Raw genomic sequence first — 24719 nt, 5'->3', positions numbered from 1 at the left:
ATTAGTAGTGTGAAGAGGGCCGTTAGCCTGATAGCCAGTTGAGGGGGGAGTAGGACTCTCCCAGGAAGATGGAGGAGGGGGAGCAGAGTACTCAGAGGAGCTTGAGGGCCGACAGCAGCTGAGTTAGAGGGGGGATGAGCAGGAGCCAGTGTGTCGAATCTGTTAAAGAACAGATTAATTTCGTTGGCCCTGTCCAAGCTGCCTTCAACTCCTCTGCTGCCAGTCGGTCTGAAGCCAGTGATGCTCTTCATGCCGCTCCAGACCTCTCTCATGTTGTTCTGCTGGAGTTTCCGCTCCAGCTTCCTCCTGTATTTCTCCTTGGCCTCCCTGATCTTAACCATCAGTAAAGGCCCTCCTCTTGGCATTCAGGATGTCTTTGATGTCCTTTGTTACCCACGGTTTGTTATTTGGATAACAATGGACCATCTTAGTTGGGACATTGCAGTCCACACAGAAGTTAATGTAGCCAGTAATGCACTCAGTGAGCCCATCAATGTCCTCTCCATGAGGCTCACAGAGTGCATCCCAGTATGTCACTTCAAAACATTCCTGCAGTGTCTCATAGGCCTCCTCCAACCATCTCCTCACTGTCCTTGTGGTCGCAGGCTGCCTTTTGACCAGCGGCACATAGCAGGGTTTGAGGTGAATCAAGTTGTGGTCTGACCTACCCTGGGGGGGAGGGGGGAAGAGCTGTATGCGTCCTTAACGTTAGCATACAGCAGGTCCAGTGTCCTCTCCTCTCTATTAGGACAACTCACATACTGGGTGAAATTAGTCAGTGTTGTTGAAACACTGACATGGCTGAAGTCACCCGAGATTATGTGAGTGCACTCGGGTGTTGAGTCTGTAGTTGCGCTGTGGCGGTGTGAATGGTGTTGCACGCCGATGCCGGGTTAGCAGAGGGGGGGATGTCAACAGCCACAACAATGGCATGTGAGAATTCACGTGGCAGATAATATGGCCGGAGTCCCACAGGTAACAGTTCAATGTCCGGGGTACAGATACTCTGCTTGATAGTAAGGTGACCAGGGTTACACCATCTGTTGTTAACTAGAACAGCAAGCCGCCCGCCTTTCCGCTTACTGCTCCCGGTGTGATCCCTGTCGGCCCGAACAGTCTGAAAGCGGTCGATAGAAACATTATGGTCCGGGATATCCTGTTGTAGCCATGTGTAGCCCAGGGTAAAAATCCATCCATCCAAAAATAATCCAATCCAGTTTCCAGTCCAGGTTTTCCATTCCCTCCCTTCCAACCCTCTGTATTTAATGTAGTGCCATTCCATGTAGTTGCCAGTCCATGTTTTCCACCCTTTCTTTCCCTTGCCATAAGACACACCCCCTTTGTTTCAATTAGCCAATCACAGCCCTCTGCCTCAGTATAAAAGCTGTCCTGACTTCTCTCACCTCAGTTGTGTGGGAGAGAAGACAGAGGACAAGAGCTGTAGGGCAGTACCTCCATTCAAGCAAATATTGGTTTTCATTTATTCTCTGTTAAGCATCTAAACATTTCTGTAGAAACCAGAATCATCCAGTGATTGGGCGTTGTCGTGTGTGCTGGGCAAAACGTTTCTTACTGAACTGGTGAGTTTGAACTTTTACTGTTAGCATTAGCAACATGCTAGCTTAGGCTACATGCTAACATGTGCTCATGATTGATGCTACTTCCGGTTGATTTCAAAAATGTATTTTATATGTTGGAGACAATATGCTAACTAGCATGCTAATGTTAGCATGCTACATGCTACATGCTAACATGTGCTCCCATGGGTTTCTTTTGTTTTTTATGTGATTTTATTTTGTAATGTTACAACTAAGCTAATGTTAGCTTAATGTTAGCCCACAGATATCAGTGTACACCCATTTAAGTGGCCTTTTGTGTTTGTATACAGGCCAGGTGCCCATTCAGGGTATATTCGATGGCGAGCTAGGCTCTGGAGCACACAACGTTCCTGTTATCCATCCAACACTCTTCGGTCTGGTAGGAGGCTGTACAGCCTGCCCTTTTACTCTCCCACCTCCTCGAGCTACGCAACCGCTGCAATATTCAACCCCCCCCGGACAATCGCGCTAACTGACATTTCAAATCACTCAATAACAAACATATGGACTCAAACGCGGTGCGCAGCCTCGGTGTTCTTCATCCTTAGTTGGGAGAACAGACATTGAGTTTTGTTGTTTCCTTCCTGCCTCAAAGAACAATATCTTGGACATTTGATTTAATTTAAAATTGATTTGAAGTTGATTTTTGATATATTTCTGCTGCAGTGGTTTATGTATATATTGGGTTCTGTTTATATTCACTTTTTGTACAATACACTTTTCCTTAATTCAACTATTCTGTCAATTATTATTTACTGACCCCTTCTCTGAGAAACACATCAAACTACACTCAAGGAACTCCGTCTGACTCCGGGCTAACGCCGTTAGCTCATCCATTTTATTCGCCAGCGATCTCCAGATCTCAGTGGGGACATCGGTTGTCCTGGGCGCCATGTCGCTCGGCTTCAGTGCGATCAGCTGTTCCCTGGTGTAAACAATGCAGCCAAACCGCTGCTCTGCAGCGGTGCCCTGACTGAGTAGCAGAAGTTCCACGGCAAAAAATAGTACTAAAACACTTTCTACTCTGATATTCGTAAAGAGCGTAGTTTAAATTATACTTACACACAAGCTACCCAAATTTGGAAGAAAAAGGAACGCTAAAAGTTGGAAAAAATAAGACTACGAACAGGCAGCATGAACGTTGGAGCATGCGCACTCATTTGCGTATGGGTAGTGACGGCTATTTTTATACTGCCTAGCAATGCATCTTTATCTGTGTACCCTCAAAACATGGAATTACAGAACAAAGCTTGCTAAGCCTATCAACCTCAAGGAACCATAGGAGGTGGGATTGATTGAGATACAGTACCCACACAGTTGGTATACTATTGCAAAATCTAATGTGTGTGTGTGTGTGTATATCTGATTTAAAAACAAAGGATGGAAGTTATTTCTTTATCACAGGGTACCAAAAATTCTGTCTGAATTTCAGTTTGAATTAATTTTATTTATAACACCAATTCATAACAGAAGTTATTGCACTTTTCCTAACAAGACAAGAAGAAAAATTAAAGGATCCTTGTTGGCATTTTTTTTTTTTTTTGCCAGTGTTTGTATGCTAGAAAAGCCTAGAAAAGTAAACATTACAGTAGACATCAGGGATTCTACACACCCTTTGCACCCGACTTCTGGTCAGCTAAGACACAACTCAGTACTACTATAGCTATCATTATGTTTCTCAAGTGAGAAGGTGTTCTAAGTACAATGACAATATTAGTGAAAATAGTACAGGCCTCCATGTAATCCATGTCAAATTATTATTCAGTAATGTAAATGTATAGATAGTTGTAGGTATATTTATATTTGTCTCACTATACAGGTTAATTTTGATTGTTTTAATGTGTTAATTTCATATAAGCTGCTGGAATATTCATGGTCTCCACTTCTCAACCTTTGAACTGAAGAGTGAAAACCCTGAATTCATTAAATCTATCAAAGATGTTGATGTAATTGTGTTAACAGAAACATGGTGTCAAAATGATCTGCTCACTCACTGTCACTGTAATGGTGCCCTCTATAAAATTAAACATATGCAAGGGCAGAACATCGGGGGGATCTTGGTGTGGTATAAATGAGATCTTTGCCGTCAGATCTCACCAGTTAAACGGTAAATTACAAATTTGGTTAAAATTAGATCAAAGCCTGGGTATAATTGATAGATCTATATCTCTGTGCTATTTATATACCCCCAGTATATTCTCCTTATTTTGAAGAAGGCATTTTTGAAACTCTCCTCTCAGAAATCACCCATTTCCAGGCCCAGGGAAATGTGTTTCTAACTGGAAATGTGAATGGACGAACAGGAATCGAACCTGATGTCATCAACCCACAGGGCAACAACCATATGTTTGGTCAGTCTCCCCTGTTTATCATACCAACCATCACCCCTTGGAACAACATTGACTCTGGGGGAAAAAAAAAAAACAAAGTGGCAGGGAGGTAGTGCCTTTAGGGAGCTTCACATACACTTCAGCTCTTTGGTCTAGTGTAGTAGACTATACAATCACTGACATGGACCCCTCCACTATCAGTGCATTCACTGTCAGACAGCAAGCCCCCCTTTCAGACCACAACCAAATAAATGTGTTCTTTAAACTCTATGTATGTAAGTACATGCCACAACCCGAGGGACAGTGAATGACCTACACACACACACACACACACACACACACACACACACACACACACACAAAATGTTGAAGTGTTTATGTAGTTTTCACTTTATTTGTATTTTTAACTGCAAGTCTACAATTTTACTATCATTATTAGTAATATTATCTCATCTTACTTATCTGTTTATATTAATAGCACTTTTTTTTTGTTTATGTATGTTATTTTATTTCACAGATGCTTTGGCAGTGTTAGTATCAAATAACCCCGCATTCTGGGAGCGCAGTGTTCTAGTGGGGTAATAGTGTACTATGAGCTCTTTAAAATATGATGACCATTAAGAGCTTTGTAGGTAAGGAGAAGGATTTTAAATTCTATTCTGGATCCAGTGCAGAGAAGCTAATATTAGATAATAGAGAAATATTTCTTTTCCTAATTCTTGTCAGCACACGTGCCGCAGCATTCTGGATCAAATAGAGTCTTAAGGGACTTATTCGGGCAGCCTGATAATAAGGAATTGCAATAATCCAGCCTAGAATAACAAATTCATGGACTCATTTTTCGGCATAATTTTTAGACAGGATATGCCTGATTTTTGCAATGTTACATAGGTGGGAAAAGGCAGTCTTTTCGGAGGTGTTTGGGGCAATAAGTACAATAACTTTTTAAGTTTTGTCAGTTTAACATCAGAAAATTCCAGGTTTTTATGTTCTTAAAGCATGCTTGAAGTTTAGCTGACTAATTATTTTCATCTGGCTTGATCGATAGATATAATTGGGTATCATCCCCATAACAATGATAGTTTATGGAGTGTTTCCTAATTGTATTGCCTAAAAGAAGCATACATAAGGTGAATGGAATTGGTCCAAACACAGAACCTTGCAGAACTCCGTGACTAACTTTGGTGTGCTTGGAGGATTCATCGTTAACATGTACAAACTGAGATTGATCTGATAAATAGGATTTAAACCAGCTTAGTGCGGTTCCTTTAATGCCAATTACATGTTCCAGTCTCTGTAATAGGATGTGATGGTCAATGGTGTCAAATGCAGGACTAAGATCTAACAAGGCAAGTACAGAGAGAAGTCCATTGTCTGATGCAATTAAAAGGTAATTTGTAACTTTCACCAGTGCTGTCTGTGTGCTATGATGCACTCTAAATCCAGAATGAAAATCCTCAAATGAACTATTGCTATGTAGAAAGTCACGCAACTGATTGGCGACTGCTCAAGGATCTTAGAGAGAAAGGGATGGTAACTGTAGGTCTATAGTTGGCTAAAACCCTGGATCAAGAGTGAGCTTTAAGAAGAGTTTTAATTACAGGCATTTTAAAACACTGTGGTACATAGCCTGTTAATAAAGACAGATTGATCATATCTAGTAAAGAAGTACTAACTAAGGGTAAAACTTCTTTAAGCAGCCTAGTTGGGTTAGTCTAATGCTGCAAAATGGATGATTCTTAAGAGAAAATTATAATCTAAATTAATTATAATATAACAACACCACAGATTTTAAGTGTTATTTTTTTAGTAAAGTGGCACCAGCAATGTTGTCATTGGATATAGGAGGTAATGGGAGTCATCAGTTTGTCTGAAATACAAGGGATAAGTCAGCTAGAGGAAAGATTAACCTCACAAAGCCCACTGTTTAAACTACTGCAAAACAAATTTGCAAACAATATAAAGTGTTTGCACTAAGGACCACATATTCGCCAAGTTGCTTATTAGCATGCATATTAGTAGCATATTGGCTCTTTATTAGGCACACTTAATTGATAACAGCATTGATTAAAAACATTGCCTGTAGGCAAGTTCCTTCAAACTCTGCTACATTTTTGTTTTTATCTGTTATCTGGCTTTATTGCTGAGACACGTATTACCTATTCATCAGAAAAGGAAACCGGGGTTCGGACCTTGAGATTATCCACCTAGCCAGATCAACTGGACCAGACACCATGGCGGGTGATGTGATCGCCCCAGGTGGAGAGGAAAGACAGCCAGGATAGGAGCCATGCTGGCCCAGTTTGGACTAATGGTTGCTCCTGGCTAATGTCCGGCCTGGACAAAATGTGACTCAGGCTGTTCAAGCAACAGGAAATCTGAGAGTGTTGTGCCCACATCTTTGCAGAGACCTGCTCCACCAACATCCCAGATCAAGCACTCAATGGGCAGCCTATTTTCCAAGCTGAAGGAGCACAGGACTCCAGCAGGATGAGGGGAGGTGGACTCTGTGTTTACATCGATGGTGCTTGGTGCTCAAGCACAGTCAAAGTAGATGGACACTGTTTCCAAATGCCGAACATTTTATGTGGAGTTTTGTTTGGACACTATTGTAGTTTTGTGTTTTGTTAAGTGATATTAAGGAAGAATGAGTATATCAGGACTATTTTTGTAATATTTCTATCACAGAGAAATGTTTAAATATTGATAACATTAAAGTTAAATTATCCATTGAAAGAAACAAAAGAAAATCTTTGCGGTAAACAAACCCTCATTAGGTGAAAGAATGGGTACAGATAGTTCCGTTGCAGTATATGGCGGTCCCCTCTTTGATAGGTAGACATTTTTCAAGGATGCAAGTCCCCTCTTGGCAATTTCTTTAAAAAAAAAAAAATAAAAAGCAGTTTTGCAGTAATGTTTTTTCAAAATGATCAGAAACAGAGGTCCACACTTGATCAATGTAGAATGATAGTCCACTGTTGGTAATATAGGAATGTATGTGTGTGTGTCCAAAATGGCTGTTGGGTACAAGATGGCGTCAAACAAAAGAAATCTAACTCAAAATAGTGACTGGGCTGAGAAGCTGACAAAGAAAGGAAATTCAAAATGGTGGCCAGGCCATTTATGCTGTTCTCCTCAAGGTTAGTTCTTTAAGTTAGCTGGCAGACTTTGTGTAGTAGCCATTGACGTTAACTAAGTATTGTTGCAGAAATCTTATCCAGGCCCTCACATCACTGCTATAAGAGAGAGTTTGGTTCTGCTGTGTGTGTGTGTGTGTGTGTGTGTGCTCCAAGCAGATTACACGGTGGTGGTGGTGGCAGCTGCTGCTGAGCAGCAGTGCTGTAGACGAAGCCAGGAAGAAAAGAGAGAGAAAGAACAATGGCTGCTGACCATTTTATTGATCTGGTGACATCACGGGTCACAGGTCAGACAGACCAATGGCAGCTGGAAGCTGGGTCCATGGGGGGAGATCACACCTACATGTGGATACTTGGAGGATTGTGGGAGACTGAGTTTGATGGCTCTCCTTTGTTTACAGAGCAAAAGAGCATGCGGTCTCCTAATAAAAGTTGAGTTAAAGTCCCACAAATGAATGAATTCAAATGGTGGAGTGCCAGTGGTCCCAACATTGTGTACTAATTGAATTGACAATATTTACAATATTTTAACAAAATTACTTGAAGTTACGTCCTGGGACAAACATCACAAACAAGGACAACAATTAGTAAATGTTCATTGTAAGGAAAAGGCACCTTTTAAACAATTTTAAAAAAGAACACAAAATGCAAGTATGTTAAGTTTGGTGTCATGAAAACATACATCAGTGCAAAAGAACATCTGTTCAACGATAAGTCAAGATCAAGTTGACATGGCTTTTATTGAGCCTGTTAGCATTTTAAATGATTCCATAAAATCCCAGCTTAGCATTTTTGTTCTTTTATAACACAGTATGATGTCCAGGTTTAGCTTTATGGAATGTGAATTGTGAGGCTCTCCTGTGCTGATAGTGGAGTGTCTCAGTCTGTTTGGACTGTTGTTCTGGGTAGACGTACCACATGACAACACCTGAGGGATTGATGGAGAGTGTAAACTCTGTGGTGGCGTTCAACCCGGTCACTGTCGAGCCAGTAAACACATCGCAGGCCTAAAAACAAGAGAAGAGCATATTTAAGGCTGATAAAGACAAGGTAATTCACATTTGATGATTTGAGCCATATTTCACCAAATCGTTTAAGGGCCCATAAATTCTTAACTGTTATGCCTAACAACTAAGGGTGAAATCATAAGTCAGACTACTCTTATATCTAGAAATTTTCGCAGAGTTCTTTAGTAGATTTAAACTATGACAACCTAGAGTTGAGACCAGGAGGCAGAGTTGCAGTCCTACACGCTTCTCTGCGCTTCCAGAGCAGTTACCCACCCAAAACTCCTTAGTGATGGTGTCTGCGCCTGACCACTTAAATTAATTAAATAAAAAGTAAACAGAAGTGGTTATACAAAAAATTCTGATAAAAATTAACAAAATAGGAGAATTAAATGTGGACTCTGATCTGATGTTTAATCAGATCTTTGTCATCTAAAACTGTACTAGTGAATGATTTAATATAAACTATATTAAATTAGAACTCATTTAAAAGCCTTGTTCTTACTCTTTTACACCCAACCTGGAAAACATGACAGCCAATTCTATTTGTTATAGTGTACCGTGCTCCTGGTTGTATTTTTAATCACGCTCAACCTTGTTCTGGCATATGGCATTAAAATTAAACAATTAAGTCTTTCCACAGAATACTTTTTTATCTGACCATTATTTTTTTTTTTTTATACCTTTTGAACTCCTGGCTATTACTAGACTGCACACCATTAGGTGTACTAAAACTCCTACACTAGATGTCTATCTGATAGTGCCGTAGATACATTTAAGGAAGTGATTCCATCAGCATTTAATTCAATGCCATGTCTCAATATAACAGGACTACTAAGCTAATTTAAGTCCCTCCCAAATTGATCATCTTGTTGATAGTGCTGCAGGTTCACTGTGAACGACACTAGACTCTATTGCCTCTTTAAAAAAGAAGATAATAAAACAAAGGTGGTTAACTCCATGGTATAACCCGTAAACCCTCAAATTAAAGCAAACATCATGAAAACTTGAAAGGAAATGGCGTTCCACCAATATGGAAGAATCTCGTTTATTTTGGAAAGATAGTCTTAAAACATATAGTAAGGACTTCATGAGCTTCTTAAATAATACATTTCTAATTATTAGATAAAAAGTCTAATTATTACAGACAAAATTCATCACGTCCTACCCTCAACCGGTACCGATTTATCTTCAAACACAGGAACCTCAGAAATATAACAAAACAGATGTTGACAAGGTTCATAAATGGATATTTAACATATTTTCTACTGTATATTGTATATAACTGTTGGATTGGAATTGGTTCAAGTTAAGGTCTTTCCACAGTTGTGTTCTTTTTGTATTTATTATTATTGACTGCTGTCTGTGAGTCACATTGCCCCTAGGACATTACAGCTTCACTCTATTCAGACAACCACTATTGACTTGATGCATTTCAGCAACAAGTGCTCTGACACATTGTTTTGTCTTTTAACTTCCTGTCTACATCGGAAGTGGAAATGTGTCTCATTGTGTAGACTAGCTGCTTTTGATCACCTCACGTCTGCATTTTATCAAATATCTGACCAGTTTTATAATCTAACGTACAACATGAAGGACTGCCAAAGCTAGATGAAAATGAGAGACTTTCTTCTACAGCAGTCTGACAAACATCCACCGCTGCTTCCAAAGATCAGTTCTCCTGCGCAGCTCAGGGACCAGCTGGTCATCTTACTGTCGTGTCAGTCATGGGGACTGTCAGAATGTGTAGGCATTTGTGTTTTTCTAATTGTAATAAATTGTTATATAACACATGTATAAATGTCATTTTTCACATTGTGTGATTATTGTCACTTTGATCTGGATTATCAGGAAACTGCAGTACTGGTTTGACACATACATTACATACAAACATACACTGGTTTAGGGTAACGTACTAAGTTTGATTTATTTGTTATCTGTATATATTTTTTCAACTTATCTGTATGCTGTTCCTGTTCCTTCCTACCTCTCTGGTCTGTTTCTTGTGCTGCTTTTAAGCTAAAATTGATGAATGAATCAATTTGTGTGGTCTATACGTCTAGTGTATATATACAGTATGTCCATCAGGATATCCAAGAAATCAAGGTCACAGCTTAAAATTGTTGTTTTGCCTGACCAATAGTCCAGCATCCAAAGATATTCAGCAGCAAATCTCTACAATGGAGAAGCTGGAACCAGAGAATATTTAACATTTTTTCCTTGATAAATGAACTGAAACAATCAAAATTTTAATTGTTGGTTAGTTTTGTGGACAGACTAATCCATTAATCTGAATATACAGGGTAAGACAGAGGGTGTACAAACTTCATAGTTGCCAGCATCATAGTTGAGTTTAGCTAGAGAAGTGTGGTGGAGGTAGGGCATGTCTGTCCGTCGACTCAGGAACACAAGGGCACTGGCTGAATGAGACAAAGGCCTCCAGTAAACCTCAATATGACTCTTCTCCTGTGCAACAACACACAAAATAAACAAAGCAAAATATGAGCCTGTTAGTGCCAAACTGTGACTCACATTAGTTGTGAACTAAGTGTATACTTTTATTTTGTAGCCTTGTTTGTTCACTGTAATTAAACTGATGTCTCAATAATGATGATGACCTGCAACAGGAGTCTTCCCTGGATACCCATGGGGTCCTGGTTGATGGCAATGGCCACTTTGTTTTGCAGGATGGCCCTCGCGCTGTTGTCCAGGTTTCGAAGATCATTAGACATGATGAGAGGTGCAGCCATTATAGCCCACAGAGCCATCTGAGAGCGAGCCTGGTCCACACTGAGACCAAAGTTTCCAATGATGAGCTGAGGAGATATATCAGAGGTATTTGAGGCGTGAAGAGACAACAAAGAAATTGGTCAAATAATATACAGTAAGGCATAGAACAGCTAAGAAAGAAGAGAGTGGGAGGCTCTTTAACGTTACTGCTACACTGCACCCAATCATCTGTGAAAGCAGGGTTAGATGAGGGTTAGACACAACAGTTTAGTGTGGATGGAAGGCCTAAACATATTACATGTCCAAAATGGCACTGCGGACGGCTGCCTTGGTGCGCATTGTTTTGTCTTGTTTTGTCTTTTAATTCAGTGTTTTGTTGCAGTACCCTGGAGCTATTTCACCAGAGAAGAGCTCATGAACATCAGGAAAACAGCTGATTTATTTCCTACTTTTTTCACCGCATCCATGGAATTATTGAACATGCTCATCAAATGCTGCCCTCACCTTTGTCCATGCAGTGAAACACCGGAGGAGAGGGACTGGACTAAAAAAGCCAATGCAAAAGTGTCAAACTGCAGTTCCTCGAATGGCCACTTGAGGCTGGCTCCAAAAGCGATTCAAAGGACAGATACTTTTCTTCATCTTCTGTTTTATGCTTCACAGAGACATGACTGTGTGCATTGATACTGGACTCTGCGCTGCAGCTAGCAGGCTTCCGTCTCTTCAGAGCGGATCGCGACACAGAACTTAGAGGCAAAACGAAAGGTGGAGGTATCTGGTTTTACACTAACAGTGGCTGGTGTAATGATATGACAGTGATACTACAGCGCTGTTCTCCTGATCTGGAATCAGTTTTTATCAACTGTAAACCCTTCTACTCTAGTTTGTTTCATTCATTGTGGTCAGTGTTTACATTCCACTGCAGATGCTTTGTGTGGAGCGGACAAACACAGACTCCTTAGTCATTGTCCTCTGTGACTTTAACAAATGTAATCTAAGCCTTGTGTCCAGCCACATAGTTATGTAATGTTTTAAGGTATGAGATCAATAATGAAGACAAATCCATCACACCATGTCAGGGTCATTCCATCGTCCAGGTCCCGCAGCCGGCTGCAGATCATCCTGGTTGTTAGAGAACCACTCAATGATGCCTTGCACACTGTCCCATGAGTCCTGAATATCATAGTAATTCCTCCACAGGTGACAAACATCCCCCAGCAGAGAGTAGTTCACCTGGTAGGAGCAGGGAAACCGGCATTAAGGTTGTGAGCAAAAATATTAAGTGCCTTCACCTACAGAATTATGTAAGCAGGACACCAATGTTAATCATTCGGTCACTAACAGTGAATACATTTTAACAAGACTAAGAGTCTACAGGCATGCTAACGACTCTGCGAGGCTGTACTTAGGAGCAGTGTTCCTTTGAGCTAAATGCTAACTTCAACGTGTGAACATGCTCACAATGACAATGCTAACATGCTGATATTTAGCAGTTATAATTTTTACCATGTTCACCATCTTAGTTTAGCATGTTAGCATGCTAACATTTGCTAATCAGCACTAAACAAAGTTCAGCTGAGGCTGATCAACAGTGCGCATGCGCCAACGTGCATGCTGCCTGTTGCTGTAGCTCCATCTCGTCTCAGTTTAAAATTCCCTATTTATTGATATTGATATTTATTCATACCTCTATTACTGCTGTGCAATATCCTCCGTCTCATTATAATCTTAATAGCTACACTTAACTTGACAGTTCATGCACTATTACTTTATACTGTATTATTATCATCAACTAGTAAACCCACTTGTACTTCACACTTATTTTAATTTTATACTTGTACCCACTTGGTACTTAATTTATCTATCCTGTATTATAGTCTATTATATTTTTTGCTTAGTACTTCTATCCTGTGTGAACTGATGTGATAGTGAGCGGCTGGAACAACAGAGTTTCCCCTCGGGGATCAATAAAGTACTTCTGATTCTGATGAAAGTGTTGACCTGATGACGGTGCTAGATGAAAAGTCAGAGGATCACCAAAGTTATTAGGGGAACCAAGAATGCCTGAACAAAATTTCATGGCAATCCAGACGTCATTGAGATATTTCAGTCTGGACCAAAGTGGTCAGACTAACCGACAAACCAACAGACCTATCGAGCCATACATGGCTAAAAATCTTCATCTTAACAAGTCATTTTGTCTGTTAATGAGTTCTAAAATTCTCTTTGTGTAAAACAAGGGGAAACAAGTTTTCAATACAAATAAACTTGTTTCAAGAATTTTCTAGTTTCAATGCAGCAATTGCCTTTATCCGATCTTTTTTTCAGAATATTGGCACAGTTCTATCCAAGTCCCAATGACCCAACAACTTGGTTTGACAGTGAAGTAGTAATGAAACTCACATTAGGTGGAAGTCCTCCCAGGTAGGCAGGCCAACTACAGGAGTAGGCCATAGGTCTGCCTGTAGCATTCAAAGCCTTGGACATCAGAGGGTAACCTGTGTGACACGAGAAAACACTTGCTATGGCTAATCCACGATCTCTTGTGGCTTCTTGTACTAAATAATTTTAGGTTTTCAATGATTCCATTCCATGAAATTCAATAGGTTAGTAGATATTCTTACCCAGTCTTTGTTCTACAGGATTTGAGTTACAACCGTCAAACTTCAGATAGTCTACCCCCCAGCTAGCAAAGGTCTGGGCATCAATCTCGATTTTATCCAGTGTGGTGCCAGGGAATCCCATACATGTGTGAGTGCCCATGTCTGCATAGATGCCCATCTTCAGTCCACGGTCATGGATATACCTCGCCAGTTTTGCAATGCCCCCTGGGAACCTGGAGGAAAGCAAGCACACACTGTTACTTTACTAGGAACTAACTGAAGCATGACCCCAGAGTAAAGAGATGTTTCAGTTACACAGGTCCTATTTACATTTATGAAACCCAACTGCATCCATTTTGGTTTTACCATGCTAGGTGCATGTCAGGGTAGGCCCCAACAGACAATAGTCCAGAAGGTAGAAGTAATCCCCCCACAGGTGTTTGCTAATCACCAAAAACACCACAAAAAGAAAAAGAAAAGGTAGATAGCTAAAAATTAACCAGTAACACAGCTGTTCCCAAACTAGGGGTTGAGACCAATAAATCTGAGGTTTCGCTAGCTGATTTAAAGGCTGGATATACTCCAAGCTGGACATGGACAGCAAACAAGCAACTGATTCTGTTTATACTACATTGGGTGTCTGCATACAGTAAAGTGTTCACAAAAGTTTGTCGGCACGTATAGTCGACTCAGACCCTTGTGGAAAAGGGCATGGGCAGATGAACAAATGTATGTCATGCTAACCATCTCAGCAATGCAAACATGGAAAGTACATTGTGCTTGATAGGATAGAAAAGAAAAACGTTTATTCTACACAAAATTAGATTTCTTCCTTCAGACAGTTCTCTAATCTTTGCATGTTTTATTTTCTTTTGCAAATTACTATATAATCTTACTTCTTCAGATGTCAATATTATTTGAATAAAACAGGAGAAAAACATTGGTTGACCTGGTCTTAATGCATAAACAAACAACTGATGAGGATAGATCAGAAGTACATATGTTGTTTTTTGAAAACCGACAGCTATCAGATCTACCCATAAAATTAGATAAAAACTGGCTATTGAATATGGACTTGTTAACTAAATCCACAGTGCAAACTAAGAATGGCACATTCTTGTACAAAATTGTACTTCAGGAGGTCATCAGAATAATTCAAATGAATAAAACTGAAAGTCTCTACCGTGGTGCTTTCAAGATAAATTATTACATAGTAATGAATGTTGACGGAACACAGACATGCTGAATCAGGAAAGTAGACCAACCTGGAGGGTTCAGGCTGCAACCTCCCTTGTTCATCTCTCAGCATGGACATCCAGCAGTCGTCTATGATTACATACTCATAGCCCAGCTCCTTCCAGCCATCCTCAGCCAGCCGGTCAGCCATGTCTCTGAACAGATCCTCACTGTGGACAGGTTGGATAGAGGAAAGGAAGACAGAGTTCTATTTTGCATATGCTTCACCCTCTAAGGGTATCACTAGTGGATTTATCCCTCGCGTGCACGCGCAGCACTGCAAAAACTACTACGCCCACCTGTTGTGTGGGCCCCTTGGTCTCACCTTGTGTATAAATTGGACTGAGACTGGACAATCAGTTCCCATTTTTCTTCGACACTGCCACAAGCACTGAGTAATCTAAAGAGCGAATGTCATCCAAGGAAGTCGTCTGCGTGTGCCCGGCCGCCAGACAGTGGTTGCGGCTGTGGAGCCTCCCGTGGCGCGGAGACACTCTCTCTCAAGTGGGGGAAGCTGGGGGAGCGATCAGGAATTACCCAGTGATAGGCCTTTTCTGGGTGAAATAGGCCTGCATGATCGCTGGACAGCGACCAGCCCTGCCCTCCGCTAGCGATCAGCTGACGGCGCAGCTAGCAGACTGCACTCACCAGTGTGCCTTTCAGGCATCAGCGGCAGCTAACAATATCTCCCTGCTGACCTTCTCCTTGACTAAGCTAGCTGCTAAGTCAAACACCATGACACCGGAGGAGGTGTGTGAAATTAGCAAGGCCGCCAGCGCATCACTTACCTTATGCGCTTCCAACACTGTTTCCCAGTCCAGGATTGCGGCTTGGCAGACGCAAATCCACTGGCACCTCTGGCTGCAACAATACTCCGTCCCCGAGGTGTCGAGGAGAGACCCGCTGGAAGCCCCCATCAGTCCGAACACTGTCCACACTGAACGGGCCACACTTTGTTTGGACATCGGACATCATCAGGCGTCATGTCAGCTGGACACGACCCACTGTGCGGCCTCAGCATTCGTCCAGTCAGTGGCAGGACCACCACGATCATTGCCAGCAGCAGAAACACCCCTCGTCTGCCGCCGGGGCTACGCCTGTCTCCTGCGCCTCCTCCTCCTCTCCCACCCCCACCTCAGCCAGCCTTCCCAGATGTGGGGCAGGCTCCCTGGCGAACTCTCAAAACCAGCCGGGTGGCCTGCTATGGTCCATAGCAGCCGACAGTGACGGGTTGGGGGGGTTGTGTGTGTGTGGTTCCTTGAATGCTCTTTTTTTCCACAAAACTGTTTTGCCTATTAACCTTATGGTTAACAGGCAGCACGGACTCATGACATTTAAGCAGCACTCTTCCTCTGTCACACTCTCAGGGACGTCCCTCACACATTGTCTTTCTGATAGAATTAATGTAATTATGAGCCCACGAGTGCCATCGTTACGCCTCGTGAGGACAGCGCACACACAACATTGTCCGCGCTCAGTGTTTCATCTCCTTACCTTGCATTGTGAGAGAGTGTCGACTCACTTCAGGGTGTCACAAGCTTCCTCCTCCTAAACTGTGACATCTTGACACTGCTGCCACATGGCTTCCTCACAGCCCTTTTGGTCAGAGACCCCATGAGTTGCACGGGAAAACACACCTGGATCGGCTCGCCTCTGTGGCAACCGCAGTGCACCAAACGCATGTATGCCTGCTTTCAGAGCATTCCCCAGAGTGGCAGCGTGTATCCTCCATGGACAGCTGGATGAGCAGGCTGATCGGCAGAGGTTACAGACCATTTCACATATTAACAATCAAACAGGTACTGGAATGTGTTCAGCAGGGCGACTGGTTCACGTCCCTAGACTTAAAAGACACGTATTTCCAAGTTTCTATCATCCCACAACACATGAAATTCCTGTGCTTCTCATTCCAGGAAATTCAGTATCAATACAACCGTCTGCCATTCGGTTATTCCCTGGCTCCACACACTTTTACCAGATGTGTGGAGACAGCTCTGGAGCATTACATTGGAGAGGGATGAGAGTATTGTTTTATCTGGAGACCTGCTTTTGCTGGCTCGTTCCAGGGAGGAAGCTGCGTTACAGACGACACTGGTGACACATCTGTCAAGCTTGGGCTTCACAATAAACAGGAAAAAGAGCTCTCCCCTCCCAGCGTGTCATTTACCTGGGAGTGGAATTGAATTCAGCCAGCATGCAACAGAGAGTGGAGGCTTTTACAGCTCTCCTCCGTCATGTCACGCCTCACAATGTTGTGACAGCTCTCTCTGTCATGCAGCTGCTCGACATAATGTCAGTTAGTCACGTGGTGATTCCCCTGGGCCTCCTCCACATGAGATGCCTACAGAGATGGTTCATGCACCTGTGCATCGATCCCGTGCGTCAGCGGAGATGCATGGTGTCCATTCCTCCCTCAGTAGGTTCCGATTCAGCCTACTGGAGAAATCCTCACACCCTGGCAGCAGGAGTCCCTCTGGGCAGAGTTATGTCACACATCTCAGTGTTCTCAGACACATCTCTCTCAGGGTGGGGATGAGGGACATGTCTGACACGGGTGGTGGGAGGACAGTGGCCAGCTCACATGCCTCTCCACATAAACACGCTGGGACTCCGTTGCTGCAGAATCACCATGTGCTGATTTGCACAGACAACAAAGTAACAGCAGCCTACATAAATCGCCAGGGAGGCGTGCGTTCAACGCAGCTCCTAAACATTGCCAGACTGTTGCTTTGCTGGGTGCACACACATTTACTACTGTAGCCACCAGTCCCACTGACCCCTCGGTTCCTAGACCGAGTGCAGGAGGAGCAGCTATCAGCGATCCTGATAGTGCCGGAGCGCAAGGGAGCATGACACATGCACATATTATCTCTGCAGAAGATGAGAGCAGCCATAGGTTAGTGATTTGTTTTGTGGAGATGACAAAATAATGAACAGCAATCATAAGAAAACAACTTTGTTATCCTGTTATAATGAGAAAATTAACTCATGATATTGAGATAACAGGATAAAAACACTGAAACCAGCCGGGGGCATGACGGGGTTTAGGAATTCTCAAAACTCAAGGACTGCTAATCAACATGTAAATCTAGACACAACTTAAATATTTTTTATTGATAAAATGACATATTTGGGGGATTGTGTATTGGCTGTTAGCCTATTATTGTCTTACTAAACCCAATATCTCTGTGTAAATATTGAACTTCCCCTCAGTGTTATGGAAGGAACTATCAAATACTTGCTCAGCAGTCATAGCGAGAACTTTGTCTCACAATATCACATTAAACAGCAACATTTTCAAAACTGTCTACACATATAGTATATTTCAAAACTTTGGTCCTCAATCATTGCAATGTAGCCTGGCATGGGTGTCATGTGCACTTTAGCATGCATTTTGCGTTTGACAGAACGCAAAATTCATTGTTCCAGCCCCTCTCTGCAGCAAAACATCAACATCACAACTCAGATTTTTACCACAGAAGCAGAACTACCTAATTGTGTGGTTTTCTACTCTGACAAGGTCTCCTCTTTTCCTCTCCTCCAGCAACTCTGACTGTATTCTCTTTGTCACGGCTCTTAATGGTTGGTGGACATTGATTGGTTTCTACCTCAGTGCCTTATCTTGTTAGTGATTAAGCTTTCAGTATCTTTGCTCATAATGTGCAGGGTAAGTGTTGAGTTGTACTACACTATTGTTGCAGCTAGCGTTGCATTCAGAGGAAAAGAGTGGACGAGAGATGTACCATCTTTAGCCGTTCTTGGCATATTTATTTTTTATAGATGCCGACACATCAGTCTCACGGTCAGACAGTCTTCAGTAAGAGTCAACCGTAAATCAACCGGGACAAAGATAATAACGCAAATGCGTCTCATGCTGCTCACACTCTAGTGCCCCCTTGTGGCATACGTATATGCATAATACAGAACAGTACAGAATTACATCAATACACAACTGAGGACATAATGAACATATTTTAACAGTAAGCTAAATCTGAGAAATTCCCCAATTGATCATACCTGATGCAGTTCTCTGGGTCATTTTTACAGTCAATATCACAGCGAAAGTGTTCCCAGGCCATCCATCCCATAGGTGGAGTCTTCAGCAATCCGTTGTCTAGGGCTACAGTTAGTGAGATCAGGGCAAGGAGTGGAGTTATTGCTAAGGGCCCCATTTCTAAAAGAAGAAATGTACAAATTATTTAACAAATTTACTTAACATGTATTCACATACACAAGCATACAGAATCGTAGAAAGGGTTTCAGTCGTAGTCATCTGAACACTGTTTTCAGAATCAAGACGTTTCGGCTCCCATCCGGAAGTCATTCTCAATTGTGAAGAAATGGGACGGGAACTAGAAATTTAAGCTACTCTGTGTTACATAAACCCTGCCCTCATGAAGGAATATACCTGAGTATCTGTTGATTAGCTAGTTTCACCTGAAACTGACCTAATTGTTTCATGATGGCCCAGTAATCAGTAATCAGGCCTATTGTTTTCTGGCTGCACCTACCTCATCACTGTTAAGTACCTGATTAGCATATGATTGGCGTGACCAAGGTGCTAATACACTGTGATAGACTTTGAGGAGATTGAATCTCAGACCACCATTTCTGTTCAAAGAGGGGTTTTCTTTTTTCACAAAATGGCTTCCTTGACGCCCCGTTCAAACCAACTCTTCTCTCTACTTAGAATCTTCACCTCGCTGTCTTCAAATGTGTGGTTTGTAGCTTTTAGATGCAAATGCACGGCGCTCTGTAATCCTGAGTTAGCGTGTCGTCTGTGCTGATAAAGTCTTTTGTGAAGTGGCTGTTTGGTCTCACCTATGTACCGTTCTTTGCAGTTTTCCTCACTGCATTGAATGGAGTAAACTACATTGCTCTGTTTTTGTGTGGGCATCTTGTCCTTAGGGTGAACGAGTTTCTTTCTTAAAGTGTTGCCTGGTTTAAAGAAAACAGGAACATCGTGCTGTCTAAAGATCCTTTGTAGTTTTTCAGACAGTCCAGATACATAAGGAATGGAGACACCGTTCCTTCTTGGTTCAGTTACACTTTTGTCCTGTTTTTTGGCTCTTTTAACTTTGTTGATAGCCCAAGTAGGATAACCACAGGCTGAGAGCATTCTGGACATGCCTTTCCTCTTTCTTCTTACCCTCTGAGCCAGTGGGCACTTCTTGGGCTCTGTGTTGTAATGTCCGGATTACACCCAGCTTGTGCTGTAGTGGATGGTGTGAGTCAAAGAGCAAGTATTGATCCGTATGTGTTGGTTTCCTGTACACTTCTATCTGGAGCTTTCCATCCTCTCCTGAGTGTAGAACAATCAAGAAAGGCCAGTCGGTTCTCTTTGGCGTCCTCTCGTGTTAACTTGATGTTGGGGTCCACAGTATTGATATGCTCTGAGAACGCTTCCAAGTCTTGTTTCTTGATTTTCACAAAGCATACAGAATGTTAATGTTATAAATAAATTGAAATTAAAATAAATTGAATTGACGTGGTGCAATTAGAACATCCTGCAGCTCAACACTCTAAAGACAGTGGAGATGGTTGTGTATTACAGGAAGAACCCAGCCCCATCCTCCCCCATCACCCTGTGTGACTCCCCAGTCCTTCCGCTTCCTGGGCACCATCATCACCCAGGACCTCAAGTTAGAGCTGTACATCAGGTCCCTCACCAAGAAAGCCCAGCAGAGGATGTACTTCCTGCAGCAACTGAGTAATTCAACCTGCCAAAGACAATGATGGTGCACTTCTATACAACCATCATTGAGTCCATCCTCACCTCCTCCATCATCATCTGGTACGCTGCTGCCACTGCCAAGGACAAGGGCAGACTGCAGCGTATCATTCGCTCCGCTGAGAAAGTGATTGGCTGCAATCTATCATCACTCCAGGACCTGTACGTCTCCAGGACCCTGAGGTGTGCAGGGACGATTGTGGTTGACCCCTCCCGTTCTGGACACAAACTGTTTCAGACACGCCACAAAAACAGTTTCTTTCTGACTGAATCCCCCGAATTACACTGACTATTTTTATAATATTTTTCATATCTTATTTTATATTTATAACTTTTAACTCATTGCTTGCTATCTTTCTTCTTATTTTTCTTCTTTTTACTTATTGTGTTTATTGGATTATTGGATTGCAGAGCACCGTGCATTTGCATCTAAAAGCTACAAACCACACATTTGAAGACAAGTAAGGTGAAGATTCTAAGTAGAGAGAAGAGTTGGTTTGAAAGAGTCAAAGAAGCCATTTTTGTGAAAAAAGAAAACCCCTCTATAAACAGAAATGGTGGGCTGAGATTCAACTTGCCAACCGTTTACCACAGTGTATTAACACCATGGTCAAGCCAATCATATGCTAATCATTTACTTAATGTGATGAGGGCGGTGCAGCCAGAGAACAATAGGCCTGATTACTGGGCCATCTTGGAAACAAAAGGTCAGTTTCAGGTGAAACTAGGCAGGGTAAACAGCAAACACTCAGGAAGACTCCTCCCTGAGGGCAGGGCCTAAGCAACATGTAGCTTAAATTTCTGAGTTCTCAGACCATTTTCACAATTGAGAATGACTTCCGGATGGGAGATCCAGCAGATCTTTCAATGTTTCTATTAGCAATCTTCTTCCTCAGCTCCCATCTCCTGTGGTGTCCCGTGAGGAGCCATACTTGGTACAGTCCTCCTGTCAATCTATTTGCTTCCACTAGGACACAATATTCAGAAAAATAACACATCATCACTGATGACACTCAGATCTACCTCCCCCTAGAGCCTAATGACCACAGCAAACTCACTGACCTCAGTAACTGTCTTCAAGACATCAAATCCTGGATGGCAGCAAAGACCACAGGACTTGACCAACATCATTTCTCCTCATCTTGGCCCATTGGCCCCATATGTTAAATCACAGGCAAAAAACTACATGCCATCTTGGACAGTGTCATGCCATCTTGGACGTGCTGGTCAAACAAAGGAGTACCTTCAGCGAAAGACTCATCCCACCAAAAAGCACCACAGAGCGCCACAGGAAGCTATTCCTGCCTGTGGCCATCAAACTCTTTAACTCCTCCCACTAAGTGTTAGTCTATATGACCCTAAGTCATTAAACTGGACAGTGGATCATTAACATCACTGCAATACTTGATGTAATTGTGCAATATTCTGTGTTAATACTGCTGTGCAATATACTCTTTTCAGTTTAACTTATTGATATTTATTCATACTTCTATTACTGCTGTGCAATATGCACCATCTCATGATAATCTTAATAAGCTACACTTAACTTGACAGTTCATGCATTACTGTTTATTACTTATATTATTACATTGTATTATTATACCATACATACTTATCATCAACCGGTAAATCCACTTCTGAAATTGTGGGAGTCATATTCGATTCAGAAATGAAGTTTGACAAACAAATCCAAGCCTGAAGACATCTACAGGCCAATATTCAGTCATAATCATAGCGCCACCTACTGGCAACAGGAAATTACATGTTTTATATTTGGCTGTACTCCTCTTAGCAAGTTGTCCAGATCCATCTCAAATTTAGTTAGAAAAGCCTCAAGACCTTGATGATGCTATATATTGAAGCTTCTGAGTTTTTGTTGAAAGGCGTGTCTCCTGGCGTTGACTTGCCATGTTTCGCCTTGACACAGGACATTGTTGTAACTCGAGTGTACATGCTCAAATCTGCCCCAAACTTCACATATTTGATAAGAGTCCCACCCTGAAGACATTTACAGACCAATACTGAATCATACTCATAGTGCCACCTACTGGCACCAGGAAGTCACCCTTCAACGAAGCAGGTCCTGTGCTACGTTTCACCTACATGCACGGAATTTGGGAGCAGTTTCATGTGGGAACTATTTTCTTTCTACCAATAGTTTCGGCTTTCTACTAAGCTGAATACCATATAGTTCCATTATATTCCAAAAATGCAGACATCTCTACAGCCGATATCTCCAAAACTCGGCAACTCACACCAAAACAATCTAGATGGATAAACAGCACTACAGGTAAGAGGGAAAATATGTATTTTTGATTTTGGAGCTTAAAGGGCTTGAAAGAGTCTGTCACAGAGCCCTTTCTGATTTCAGTGGGACTGCCCTGAGCCCTCAAAGACTTTGGCGCTCGCTCCCACTAAGTCTGTGTAAGGAGGGACATGGGAACTGGACCTGTGTATCTCATCAGCCGCATGCATGTGCGTGTGCATGTGTGTCTTCATGTACGAGACAAACAAAAACAGGGACCCGCTCGTGAAAAAACTGCTCCATGGTGCTCCTAGAGGCCATGCCTTTTTTTCAAACTTGAATCAACAACTGCTCAGTCACACTGTCAAACATTAGTCAGATTTGCTTTCCATTTACATTTTCTCACTTTGAAGAGGCTTTTTTGTCGACACAAACATTGCAACGTTGTTTAACCATTGTCTAAATGTCCCCCCAAGACGTCCCATTCAAAAGTAGTTCCAAAATGAAAGCTGTACCGACGGCTGAGATGTTTCCTGACAGTCACCTGGACGTCCTCCCTGGGGATTCCAGTGACGTTAAAATATGTTGTTACCATCATCAACAGGCCTCCAATGATCTAGTTAAACTATGAGTGTAAGGGGCTACAGACTGAATTTGATTCACCAAGGTTCAGTTTTTACTATCATGAAAAGAAACAACCATGACTTATCTTAACATCTATTAAAGACACACAGCAAGTTTCATGTCTGTTTTGTTCAAGCCACAAACAAAGGGTCCTCTGGAGAGTTTTAACTCTCAAACAATGCATTTCGGGAAGCAGCTAATATGCTAATCATGTTCATTTAAAACTTAATTTAATGAGGTAAGTGAACTCTCAGCAGTACATTCATTCAACTCATTTTAACTCAAAGGACTTCAAGCTAGAACAACTCATGTGTATATGTTCTGAAGTCAAAATTTTTAGGGGATTTATCTTGAAATTAATAAAAGTTGTATATTTATGTTAAGGTAATGACAAAAGATTGGTTGATTCCACTAAATTCCTGTGTGATGTTTTACAGTGTGATAGAAAGAGGCTTTCAGCAGAATTTTAACCCAGATACAATGCATGCTGGGACATAAGGTAACAATTTGATTTGATGAGTTATGTGAACAATCAGTTGGACATTTAGTCAACTCATTTTAACTTACAAAATATGAACTTGTGTAAACTCATCTCATTTGGAACCACTTCAGAATTCACAGCATAATTCTGAAATAGTTCCAAATTAGATCAAATGAGTATATAGCATTTAGATCACCATGGGAAATACAGCTCTGTAGATAGACCAAAACAAATGAAATTACTTTATCAGCAGCTTAATGACATGACATTAAGCTGCCACCACCACCACTCCCCCATCCCCCATATGTTTTGTTTCCTTATTACTTGAATTATGTATAATATCTTGGCCAGAGGAAAAATGTTATTGGGGCAGCTCTGTAAGACAAAGAACACTCGAGCAGCTGAGATCCCAGCTAAACACACATTCTAAACAGTACTGAAAATCTGTTCTGAAAATGACCGTCTCCCACCTGTTTTCCTGACGCTTCAGCTTGCACACGGCTGATCTAAACAATGGGTGTCAGTATTGTTTTTGCAGGCACATGACTGCCTTCTCTTCTTCCTGGATTTTCCCCTGAGCTGCAACGTCTACTCTTCCTGATAAGGTAAGGTAAGGTAACTGAGTGCCATGTGACTGCTCTGTGTCACATGATAAAACAGGAAACAGAATTTTTTTTAAATCTTTATTTAGAACAATTCTGTTACAATTTCCAGCAGGAATCTTGATTTGCATTCTACAAACTAGAAGAAGCAAGGCAATGTCGACAATAAATAAAAATATACTGATCAATTAAAATATAAAATAATATATATATATATATATATATATATATATATATATATATATATATATATATATATATATATATATATATATATATATATATATTTATATATATTATATATATATATTTATATATATATATATATATATATATATATATATATATATATATATATATATATATATATATATATATATATATATATATATATA

At 41.4% G+C, this 24719-nt stretch overlaps 1 protein-coding gene and 1 long non-coding RNA gene across 2 annotated transcripts; one reads left to right on the top strand and one right to left on the bottom strand.

Moving 5' to 3' along the window:
- Nucleotides 1-1072: 1072 nt before the first annotated feature.
- On the top strand, nucleotides 1073-6804 carry LOC122881651. The gene is made up of 2 exons (XR_006379197.1): nucleotides 1073-1580; nucleotides 1889-6804. It is a non-coding gene; the product is annotated as an uncharacterized LOC122881651 (long non-coding RNA).
- A 982-nt stretch (nucleotides 6805-7786) lies between these two features.
- LOC122881650 (alpha-N-acetylgalactosaminidase-like) lies at nucleotides 7787-24348 on the bottom strand. Its single transcript, XM_044208111.1, has 9 exons — nucleotides 24193-24348; nucleotides 18659-18815; nucleotides 14671-14811; nucleotides 13427-13638; nucleotides 13206-13300; nucleotides 11874-12035; nucleotides 10691-10888; nucleotides 10398-10538; nucleotides 7787-8072 (listed from the first exon to the last, which is right to left on the bottom strand). Exons 2-9 carry the CDS (start codon nucleotides 18811-18813, stop codon nucleotides 7866-7868), a joined length of 1311 nt encoding a protein of 436 aa, XP_044064046.1. The 5' UTR covers nucleotides 18814-18815; nucleotides 24193-24348; the 3' UTR covers nucleotides 7787-7865.
- Nucleotides 24349-24719: the final 371 nt, after the last annotated feature.

The sequence above is a fragment of the Siniperca chuatsi genome, linkage group LG9, assembly GCF_020085105.1.
Source record: "Siniperca chuatsi isolate FFG_IHB_CAS linkage group LG9, ASM2008510v1, whole genome shotgun sequence".
In the NCBI taxonomy this organism is placed as follows: Eukaryota; Metazoa; Chordata; class Actinopteri; order Centrarchiformes; family Sinipercidae; genus Siniperca; species Siniperca chuatsi.
Note: the sequence above shows the minus strand (reverse complement) of the source record. Positions and strands in the feature narration are given on the sequence as shown.

Excerpts from the sequence above, each read along its gene's own strand:
- LOC122881650 (XM_044208111.1), bottom strand. The coding sequence starts at position 18,813 with ATGGGGCCCTTAGCAATAACTCCACTCCTTGCCCTGATCTCACTAACT. Across the intron at positions 10,539-10,690 it reads AGGGAAGACTCCTGTTGCAG|GAGAAGAGTCATATTGAGGT; the intron begins GTCATCATCATT and ends GTTGTTGCACAG. Across the intron at positions 8,073-10,397 it reads ATGATGCTGGCAACTATGAA|GCCTGCGATGTGTTTACTGG; the intron begins GTTTGTACACCC and ends TCTTGTTTTTAG.